General features: G+C 35.0%; 1 protein-coding gene across 2 annotated transcripts in view; it reads left to right on the top strand.

Annotated features, from left to right (window-relative positions):
* mRpL23 (mitochondrial ribosomal protein L23) overlaps nucleotides 1-7,096 on the top strand; it is a 126,464-nt gene extending 119,368 nt beyond the window's left edge. For both annotated transcript variants that reach the window (XM_081752060.1, XM_081752061.1), the window contains exon 4: nucleotides 5,642-7,096. In XM_081752060.1, the coding sequence (XP_081608186.1) occupies nucleotides 5,642-5,803 (162 nt within the window). In that variant the 3' untranslated portion in view covers nucleotides 5,804-7,096. The remainder of the gene's footprint in view (nucleotides 1-5,641) is intronic.
* The last annotated feature ends 5,161 nt before the right edge of the window (nucleotides 7,097-12,257 follow it).

The following is a 12,257-nucleotide window of genomic DNA, read 5'->3' as shown; positions in this document are numbered from 1 at the left end:
TTCGCCTTTTAGGATTGTGTTTGCCTCCTTCATCCCCCACGTTGACCGATATAAAAAAACACGTGTGTTCTACTTTTGATTCCTTTATTCACTGCAACGGTTTAAATCCGCATTGTGCGTTGCTAGTTATGGCCTTGCTAAAAGATGTCATATTGCCATGTATTCGCAGTTGAGGGAGGGTGTTGGCCCCTTCATCCCCCACGTTGGAGGATATAAAAAAAAAATGTGTGTCTTACTTTTGATTCCTTTATTCACTGTAGAAGTTTCAAGCAAATCGGAGTGTACACTTGTTAAACCTTTCTTATGAGTTGCTTTTCTTTCTGCTAAACGTATCTCCAAAGCAGTGAAAAGAACATCAAAGAAATGACCTCATACCATTCCCACTCAGGACACCACACAATCTTCTTGCTGAGAGTGTGAACGAATGGCAACAAATAGTTTTGGTTTTTTTGTTTTTTATTTTCTTACAAAGCAGATGGTTGAGAAAAAAAAAGTAAAAATTCAGAACCGTGACAAAGAAATAAATTAGTTGATCATGAGGAATCCAAGAAGTTTATAAACACAGAACAATCTTACCCATGGCCAACCCTCACCCCCTATTTTAGACACATGCCCTGTTGTAAAATGTGGGAGTTGGAGGGGTTAGAAACGGATGACAAGAAAGGTTCTTTTCTTTTTCTTGCAAAACAAATGGGTTTAAAAATTCAACATTCAGAGCCATCTATTGACGGGAAAATCCAAGTTTTCTCTGGTAGACAGGCTCGTAATGTGCAGATAAAAATCAAGTTGCACCAAGTAGCATAGTTCTTCCTCACTCTTCAACATAATTTCAAAGGCGACACAGGCATTTAGTTCTATTGTTGCACGAGTGTTTGAAACCCTTCTGCAAAAAATTCGCGGTTCAGAGAACGAAGAACACTGTTCACAACTGTCTGAACGTCCAAATCATTTTGAAAATATTGAACCTGCATCTGGGACTTCAGTTGAAGAAACAAGTGAAAGTCACTTACGCTAAGTCAGAGCTGTAGATAGGTGGTGGCCTTTCCCAGTTAATTTCTCGAAGTTTAGCTTGTATTAGTGCTGCAGAATGAAGTCCAGGACGTTTTTCACTTTATCGAGTGTTTGGCATCAACGTGTAGCATTTACTGTTTCCCCTTCAAAAACTGTCAGCACTATTTCTTTGGAATCCCAAGAGACAGTCATTAGAGCAAGAGACCTGCAGATGGTTGAACCTTGAACATTTTCCTCATAAGAGACAAGCGATGTTTCCATTCCTTCGACGTCTGCTCAATTCTGGAGTGTAATGATGAACGAAGCTCTCATCCTGAGTCATAATACGACAGAGAGAATTTTTTCTTCATTGTGGCACCATATCAGAGAATCCAGGCAGCAGGCCTCGCATGTTGCGATGTTGTTCCATGAGTTGTTGTGTTACCCAATACGATGAAACCCTCGTGTATCCCAAAGTTTTGTGGATGATTTTGAGTGCAGTCAGTGGCTACTTTACGAACTTTGATTCTTCGGTTGGATAAGACCAGTGCATTCACTTCGTCAACCAATGTTGTGTCACTGACTACGAACTGGGCACCGGTCCGATCTTCATCGAATATATTTGTTCATTCTTCAGAAAATAATTTCCACCACGTTCGCACCATTTGCCTGGGCTTTAGTCTCTCCATAAACAACAACCAGCTTCCTGTGGATGTCGATAGGAGCAAGGCCATTTATCCACTCATACCGGATCACAGAACGAACCTCTTCCTGACTCCACACCGCTAACACATTCTTCTGCCATGACTGGCTACTCATTATGGCCAGGGCACGTTTCTTACTTCATGATTCATGCTAATCACGCACTAGCCAGCCAGACATACGCGGTAACCAGCACGAACATTGTATTGTATGGTAAATGTAGGGAAAAGACGAACGAACACATTGCTACTTTCATGTCAATTATTGGGCTCGTGCTTTCTATTAAAAAAAAAAAAAAAAAAAAAAATCTTTCTTGAACGACCCACGTACATTGTTCAAAGTTTGAGCACACTAATGATTCTGTAGAATTTTCCAAGAAAAGACACAATGTCCATAGAAAACCATGTTCATTGGACTAATTTTTGAAAATAACCAATGTTGTTCGTATAAAGATACGAAAATTCATTGTCTTGTTGGCATCGAAACAAATTCATTGAGGAGAGCTCCTTGGCAATAAACAGGTATTAATGAACAGACAACTAACGTCACACTCTGTTTGATGATGTTTGTTTTAATGACAACTTTTGGTGTGTGTATGAACCCTCGTGAATAGTTGTGTATGCGCTGTTGAGTCCTGTCGTAATATGGGCAAAATTTGATGCAAATCTGTGACATGCTATCTTATTGTTTCCATTCGCATGAACCACTTGAATAGTGTAAGGAACATGCAGATACTATAAAATTAGGAAGAGGAACTAAAAGTCGAAGCATGTGTTCAAGTTATTTTGAGAGAATAGAGTCATTCTGATCGTAACCGTGTAGCAATACGTCGGACTCTTGAATGATAGTCACAAAGTGGTGTAAATATTACACGAAAACTCACTGATCGTCCAAAAATAACTTCTCTTAAGGACAATTTCACTGGAAAAACAAGCAAACGAAATAGACTCTAACCGCCCTGGAAGAGCCATTGTCAATCGGTATCAAATAAGGCAGTTGGCCAGCGCCTTCAAATCTAAGGTCTTGGGGGTAGAAGTGTGGTAAAGAAACCATTCCTTCAAGCAGGAAACATTTAAAAGGATACTCCTGGGTAAAAAAATTAAATAAAGATGGGAACGATGAACAATGGAAGAGGGCTTCTGTACCGACGAATCTAAATTCCAACTTTTCGCCATCCAATGCCAGAAGTTGGTGCGTCGTCGTCCCGAGAAGCGCTTTCATCCTGAACGTGTAATACCTACAGCAAGGCACGGAGAATGTAGCGTGACTGTTTGGGGATACTTTACAGATTACCAAATTGATAATTTACTTCGAATTAATGAAAGAATAGACAAGAACGTGTTTCACAACGTTTAAGTGATGCATGGAGTTCCACCATGAACGCGGATTTGGGGCAGTAACTTTGTACTACAACAGGATTACCATCCCAAACATTCTTCCAATCAATGCAGTAATTATCTGCAATGCAAAGAAGACGCTTACATCATCAACAAATGGAATAGTCGCCACAGTCACCCATCGAGCTCTTGTAAGATGAAGTCACTACAATCCGTAAATACATGCCAACGAATGCTGAAGGTCTTTTAAAGGTTCTTCAGAGCTACTGAAGTCACATAGCTTCGCAAAAGTTGGATAAATTAATCAAACAAATGCCTGGAAATTGTAAAATTCTTATTAAGGCTAAGGGTCTGCATTTTATTAAACACAAACATATTCAATAAATTTGTCTCAGTGAAAACACGACCATATGTTCTAATTTTTTCATATGAGCAATTATGCTGATTTACAGTACAAGTCCAACAAACTAAGTTTTGTATAGACACATGTCTTTTTTTTTTTCTTAATCTGAAAAATCATTAGTATGCTCAGACTTTTGACAATGAAAGTATAATTATTTTTAAAAGTAATTACGACTCCACTTTCTCATTGTACCTTTGAAATTGTATTTTATTCTATTCATTATAAAATTACTAGCTATATTATTGTTTTTGAAATAAGTTACGTTAGCTTTTTGTAGGATGATAATTATTGAGAATTCAATGCTAATAATTGCATCAGAATAAATATTGTGACATTTGTCCATAGGAATTGTAATACGAGTATTTCTTGATTCGTTGCTTATTACAATTTCTTTGCAGTAATTTTTACTGTATACCTTGATTATTTTATAAGTTTCTCTTACACATTTCACTTTTTCGTTTCCCGATTGTCAGAAAAGAAAGAAGTAATGCAATAATTGTGATAGAAAATTGGAATCACGTGTATGTGTTATGATGGGGACACCACCTTCACTTTGTGCTGAAACAATCTCTGTTCTCCGTCTAAGGTAACGAACAAGGTAATGAAAAATATCTTACAGTTTTGGACGTCCTTTTAATGAAGCGCTCACAGAGCGGAAACGAAGTGACCTGCGCGCCGGAAAAGCGATGGGGATTAGTGTGATTTGTTGATTTGCACCAATACAAGAATGTTGTGCACACAGAGCAAGCATAGCTCGTCCAGTGTCAAAGGAAAATGAAGTTATCCAGGCAGCTCTTTCGCGATTGTTTTTTGTATGTCTTTAAGGTGAGCCTCTCAGCAACATCATCAACTATTTAGATATGTCAGCCATTTGGAGACGATATCGTGAACGAATTCATCGCCAGGCATTACGAGCTCCTACTATCAGGCCACATCTCACTTCAGACATGTATTTGCAACAGTTGCAGCGGGTATCACATGCATTGAGCTGAAGGAGTCAGTGTTGGTTAATCGCGTTAACGACAATGTTGTGTTTAGTTTCCAAATTAGAAACAGAAATCCTTCACTAAATTCAAATAAGTGTGAGTTTTGTATATATATATATATATATATATATATATATATATATATATATATATATATATATATATATATATATATATATATGTGTGTGTGTGTGTGTGTATGTATGAATGTGTGAGAGAGAGAACTTTTGGTCTAATTTCATGGATCATACTCTGTGTTGAATACTAGTAGATGTGACGATTCAATATGCATTTATAGTTGTGATTTATTTTGCCTTATGCCGGAACGTAATTGGTGTTGTATAACAAAATTTCGAAATTGAGATATATTACTATTATAATACTTTCCGTGGTATATGTTAAAATTGCAAATCTTTAATATCCTTAAAATTTAAATAAATTTGGTTCATATATTAAGCAACTTTTCCTATGTTCTTTCCTTTTACTGTAAAATACCTGTTCTCTTACAACATTAATTCCTGCATTTTTGTTACTTCTAGATTCCTATCCTTTCTGTTTGTATAGATTTAATTTCTCTTGGGATTCAAGTAAAATTGATTCAAATGCAAAGTTCTCCGCTGCCCAATGTATATTGTACTAATTTCAGCGGCCCATACAGGTAATTTGCATATGTATGGGCCTTCATATATATCCGGAATTCAATCATACACTACTATAATGCTCGGACATAAAATTACTTTTAGTTTCTTTAGATGTAACTGGATAAGAATGTGGTCATATGCAAAACAAATTGGATCACGTGCTGCTTCTGTGACACATGTTACCCAATCCGGCCGCCATATTGGATTCAATTTTCGTTTTTTCAAATGTGAATAGGTGCGAGTCCGGTGTGGGTAACGTGTCAGAGAAGCAATACTTAATCCAATTTGTTTTGCATATGCCCATATTCATGTCCAGTTACATCTAAAGAAATTAAAAGCAATTTTGTGTCCGAGCGTTACAGAAGTGTACGATTGAATTCCGGGTATTTGAAGGCCCATAAATATGCAAATTACCGGTATGGGCCACTAAAATTAGTACAATACACATTGGACCGCGGAGAACTTTGCATTTGAATCAATCATACAAGAATCCTGAGGGGACATTTCGCGAATGTACCTTGTTAGTAAACATCATTATGATGATTCGAATAAATGATAATTATTGTTTTCTTTTTTTATCAGCCCAGGAATCACAACTTTGAGTTCCCCAATTTGTTTCCTGAGGAAAAGAAGAAGGAAATGGAAAAAGAACAAAAGCTACTAGACGTAGCTAAGGAAGAATATAAGAAATCTCTTCATAAAAACCGTTACAGAATTGGACTTCCAAATTGGTTCCAATTGTAGTTTGTTTTCAAGAAGTGAGGTGTCTAAATGTTATTCATTGGAGTAGTTAATAATATTCATGCTACACAGAACTCTATAGATTCAGTGTAAGGTGCTGGAATGGTGATAGTAACTCATGTCGAAGGTTTTCTGTTTGTGGTTCGATAGCTTATAGTATGAATATATATCTTTGTTCATTGCAAGAATGATGGGTAGATTTTTGTGACATACATCAAATATTAATATTGACTTCTAGTAGTAATTGTTAAGAAGAAAAGGTGGATGAAGATCAAATGGTGTACAAAAAGGTTGTTCAACGAAATATTTATATTTACTGTAATAGTTTTATAATATGAATATAATGGAAAGATTGTACCTATCAGTTCGTGGGTCAAATGATGCGGAAGAAATCAGCTATGGTAATTTGAAGATATTGAAATTTTCACTAGAGAAGAAAACAAGGAAAGATTGTGAGATTTTAGAGACACGAATCTTATAAGTGTTAAGCTTTAGGACAAACTAGGTGTCAAATTAACGTGTTCCCAGTTTGAAGAATCGCAACCAATACATAACTTAAAAACTTCGAGTGATAAAAGTAACAAAAATACGGAACCTCTTATACTTGGATAAATTACTTGAATTTTGACTATGTTGTCACGAGAAATAATTTAGATATTTTAAGATCTAGCTGTAGAAAAAATTATGGAATACAATGAAAAAACACAAAAAAATCTTGTGGTGAACAACTTTAGAGTTTCAAGCTATTATGTAATTACAACTATGCAGAACGGTTTCTATTTTTGTATATATGAGGGTAATACTGAAATATTCGCTGTGAAAGTTGAAATAGGAATACATATTTACTTTACGGAGTCTATATGGATTTGTAGGTTATGATTCCTATTCGAATGCTTTTTTTTATTTGTTTTTATTTTTATTTATTGATGCTTCCATGGACAAATTCAGGATTGCCTAGCCGAACTATCTCGGAAGTAAGACATTTTGACAGATCACTCATATTAGGATTATCAGCATTAAATTTCGTAGACTAATTATTTTGTTGTATTTCTGTGATTTCAAGAATATTTTCATTGGTGGAATAACACAGAAAATAATACATTTCCATGTTTGTAGGACTTCCAGAAGCTTTAAGAGTAAAATAATAATATTATTCAAGGTACTGAAAATCATGGTACAGAATACAGGGGATGAACGTCTAATTCAAAAGAAAAGACATTTCTCGACCATTATTGTGATGTTAATTCTATGTTAGACTCAACTTAATGCTAATAATATATTAAATTTAGACATCTAGCTTTCTTTGTGATTTGTAATAAGTAATTTCTGTTATTTTTTCAGCATGAATATACTGGCTTGTTCGATGTAGTTTTATCAGACAGAATTTCATTTTATGTGTACTCTTTTGAGGACGCTTGTAATTAAGTGACCAACGGGTGTGATTATGGATGCTGTTCACGGTGAAAGTGGTTGGCTCGAATAACAAATTCAAATTGGAGCTTGACATTTTAAACAGTAATTACAATTTATCCAGTTACTAAAGTTACGAGTAGAGGAACAAACGGAGCACTTATATCCGGTCAATTGAACAGCCATTTATTTTTCATCATATGGTAAAGAGACGGCATCGGCTCTTGTTTGGCTGTATGTTAGCTATGCTGCAAATCGAGATATTAAGAATTCTTGTTAGTATCCACTCTAAACACTATTGTTATAGACAATATTAATAATAGTTTAGGAAAGGGGGCGTTTAAGAAGCGAAATATATTTTGACCTGGTCCTGAGGGTAGCCTGTAGTTGGTTATTTGGCGATGGCACGGGGTATACGTCCTACACTCCTGCAGGGTCATTACCAGACCTGAGATTTCCCGTGGTCCTAGATTCACTTCTTCATCTAACCTTATTGTATCCACAATAACATCTTCTCCGACCTACTCAAAGTGTCGAGTTAAAATACCATTTCTCTTTTAAACCATCTTAGAGAAAGTTTTATTACTTAACTTTTCGAAGGTACTCTTGGCTCACTTTCTCAGAGGCTAAGATACCTATCCCAAAAATTTGTAGTGATACGAGGCAGGTTTATTTGAATACTCTGATGTGAATGCCCCATAGACCAGGGAACAATATTTGGCCCTGGTCATTAAAGATCTTTGTGATTTGGTTACCTAAATAGAAATAAGAGCTGTATATTTACCTTGAACATGAGTCATAGACTTCGATGGCATTACTTTGAATGAAGTATTACACTACATTCACTTCATGTTTGGATTGTAATAGAAATATTTTTTTTTTTTTTTTTTTACCCACTTCCCGCTGACTTGACCAAATTCTTTTGGTCTTAGGACAGACACAACTGCCTCTTTAAAATTATCTCTCTCAGTTACTTCTGTTGTTTGCTTTATTCTTTTTTATTTTATTTATTTATTTATTTATTTATTTTTGGATTTAACTCCAACAGGATGAGGAGAGACAAAGTTCTCATTTTGTCATGATACACTAGAGAAGAGTATCAAAACGTAGAAATCGGCTTTGGCTCAAAAAGAATTTTTTTAAAGAAGAAACAATCTGAAAAAGAATTTGAATTCTAAGTTTGTAATTAAGAATTTGCAGGTATAATTGAATTCTTTATCTCATCTTGTCTGCTTTTTGTACAGTAGTTTTATCAATTTCTTTCCTCTGTAGTTTTTGTTGTTTGTAACTATTGTTTCTACCTGTATCTCCCCGTGTATATACTTCTCACTATTCAAATATTTTGTATTTATTTGTGTTTTACTTGCTTCTTTCACCATTAATACACCTAACAAACACTGAACAGTACACCAGTATTTCATCTGTTTTGCTTTTCAGTGCTGGAATGTTCATTTTCTGATTGTTAATTAGAGTTTTGATTTAAATTTATTTCGTAATAAATAAAAACAGAAAATACAAAAACTATTAATAAAATCAATATATATAATAAAAGTAAGTGGTTTGTCCGTGCGTGCTACAAAGGCTCCGAAACCAAGACTCTCAGCCCCATGGAAGTTATATGGTATTGTAGCCCTGTATCTCCCATCCATAAAGAAGGTTTGGGTTTGGACCAGCAGGGGTTCTAGAGGGAGAAAACGCCCTAGCAACAGTGTTACTGTGTTAAAAATGGGTTAAATTTTAACGACAATGCTTGCATTTCTTTATCTTCAATTTCAATGTTGCTTTTCTTTCTACACAAGTCATTATTGAAGAAGGTTTCGGTTTGAACCAGTAGGGATCCTAGAGAAAGAAAACGCCCTAGCAAAGGTGTTACTGTGCTAAAAAAGAAAATGGGTTAAATTTTAACAATGTATGCATTTCTTTATTCTCAGTTTCAATGTTGCTTTTCTTTCCACACAAATTATTATTGATAGAATATTCCAGAATGTTCTAGAATTATCAACAATCTTGGAAAATGTTACAGACTGTTATAGAAGTTTCTCAAATGTTCGAGAATGTTCTAGAATTTCCAGGATGCTCTAGAACCTTCTAGAATGATCCAGGAATGTTCGAAATTGTTGTAGAATGTGCCAACATGTTATATTATTTTCCTATAGGTTCAAAAATGTTCTAGAATGTGGACTACTAGGAAGGTACACATTAAGAATACGGGGTTATTTTTTATTAAAGTTTACAGGTATCATTATCATTATGCTCAGGTTCTTCTCAACCTATGTAATGTTTTGAAAGGAAAATGGTGGGGTTATGTGTAGATGATGGGAGCCAGACAACAGAACCTACCTAACCTAATCCGAGCTACTACTATTTGTACTACTACTAGCACTACTTACTACTACTATCAACTGCCACTACTACTGTTCGTACTACTGCTATTTGCACTAGTACTACTACTACTACTACTATGACAGTTGCGGGATTCGAACCTTGTATATCCCCATTTGGCATAAACTATGTCATGATCCTGGGTTCGTTCTTAACTTCCGATAAGGAATGTTAAGGAATAATGAGATCGAACACCAATAATTACAAGAAAGAATCCACACTCACGGTAATACTATAATTAAATTGCCTTAACAATTTTTTTAATTCATCTACACTGTTCTTTGTTGTTACGTCAAAATCAAGAGTTTAGAACACCACCTATGACTATCTTAAAATTTCTAAAACTAGGCCTACTCAATGAGTTTAGCAGTTCCTCGAGCCTATCCAGAAAGACTATTGAATTACCGTTTGGGGATCTGTATAGTGATACGAAAACCAACTTAAGACAATTAATAACGATACCTGTGGCTTCGAAATCGATTTCAGTACATAGAAAGTCAAGGTCTAATTTCTTACACTTAAGTGAGAGCTTGTCTCTTACAAAAATAGCTACTTCACCGTGAGAACGGTGATTCCTACAGAAACTATAAATAAGTACATAGTCATCTAATTTATTAAACACAATTTCATCCTCTTTGCACTAATGTTCACTTAAACCTAAGACATCTAAATTATCATTCCCAAAGTCATTTAAAACTACATGTTTATTGTTGATCCCTTGAACATCTAAGTACCCCACTTTAAAATCAATAGCGTGGCTTTGTTTTACGTTAACCTGTTGTGCTATAACCGGTTGCAGATTTTTGGCTAAGTCTGCATCATTAAACTCTTTTGATCTAAAAAAATTAGCATGAGCTAAAGGTATTGCATCACCTGAGGTAGTAGACTGTGAGATTATGAGCTGAACAAATTTATTACACATAAGGTGCTTCCCATTGCTGTGTAGCCCATGTCTTGTGAAATGTGACCTATCTAGCAACTGCAAATCAACGTAGTTTACATTTGGGAAAAAACTTACATACCTTTACTATTTTACGATTGGCACAATTCAGTAGTATATTTACACATGAACTCTCTACCAGATCATGTCTGTATGGAATTCCCACAACAAACACATTAGTATTTGTTAACGTACTCAGCACCTTGTACAAGTTTCGCACTGCCCCCTGGCCCTCATTCCTTGCCACGTCATTTCCTCCCGTAATCACAATTAATGTGTCTTTCATGGTCATGTTTTTGGATAGCGATACACAATCTTCCAACACTTCGCTGGTTCTGGTCCCAGGCTTCGTAATGCAGCTCACATCATAACTTGACTGTAGTTTTTCTTGTAGTAGGTTAGCAATATTTCTAACATGACTATCTCCAAGAATCAAAACGCATCGTTTGTTACTTAGTTGCAATTTACTCGGAGTTTTTTTTTTTTTTTTTGTTGTTTTTTTTCTTCCTCGGAGTCTTGTTTCACTTCCTGGGCAACGTTCTTTCACTTTTCTTCCCTATGTGCAAACGATGATGCTTTTGAGATGAAAATTTCCCTTGCATATTGACCGTTGTTTTTCTTGAATGTGCAAGGGCACAGTTCTTCCTCGCACTTGAATTTTCTACTACTTCACTGTATAGAACATCAAACTTATTGTTCACTGGTAAGAATATAACGTTGTAGATAAATCTCCTTCATTCAGCGTATTATCTTTTTCAAATACCATGTTTTCTGTCCCCCTTTTGTTATGTCGTACCTGTGTCTTATCGTGTCCAGCAGTATCCTGTACTACAGAGTCAATTTATATACGTACTTCGTTAAGTTTCTTTTTTAACTCCGTGTTTTCAACTTTCAGAGACTCCACATCACACTTTAAAGCACATAGTTCTTCATATAATACACTTAGTATTTCAGGTGTTACATTTGCATTCAACAATTTCCAATATACATTGATTATCATTTGTCACTGTTGAATTGGAATTTAGCATTTTTCTTGATGTTGCTCTCGTGATAATTGTATTTTTGTTTCTAATTTTAATTTCACATGGTTTACATACCTTTTGAGCACTATTTGTTTCAGTTTTGTCACAAATATCACACTTAATTTTATTCTCTACACGGGGAGTCTCAAAACTCTTACCTGCCAGTGCCGTCATCTTGTAACAGTTCACATGTTCACTCGGACACACGAGATCACGAAAATCCGAACAATAACGAACGCGTAGGCTATTTGCGGTAACGCGTGGGTCATTTCATAAATGTCTTTGATCCTTTTTATTATTATTATTAATTCATATTTTCTTTTTATTTTAATCATCTCCTAGGATGTGTATGCAAACACAATTTCAATGTTCTAATGGAAGTCAATAGTTACCTATGACTTAACAGATTATTCAACGTACATAAAAATTTAATGTAAACATTGTATTCAATATCATGTTTCAAAACTTAAGCTAAGTTACACAAGTACATTAGCATATTCAAAGGAAATATTATATTCAATAAAATACTACATTCAATAAAATGTTATATTCAATGGGAATCTGAGATTCGATGGAAATATTATATTCAATGCCATTTCTAACAATACACAATAAAATATAAGTAACACAAACCAAATATATTGCGGTAAGTTTAAAAACAATAATAATTAATTCAACATCATATACTGAAATAATATTTATT

The sequence above is a fragment of the Thermobia domestica genome, chromosome 3 (genome assembly GCF_964235325.1).
Source record: "Thermobia domestica chromosome 3, izTheDome1.hap1.1, whole genome shotgun sequence".
In the NCBI taxonomy this organism is placed as follows: domain Eukaryota; kingdom Metazoa; phylum Arthropoda; class Insecta; order Zygentoma; family Lepismatidae; genus Thermobia; species Thermobia domestica.
Note: the sequence above shows the minus strand (reverse complement) of the source record. Positions and strands in the feature narration are given on the sequence as shown.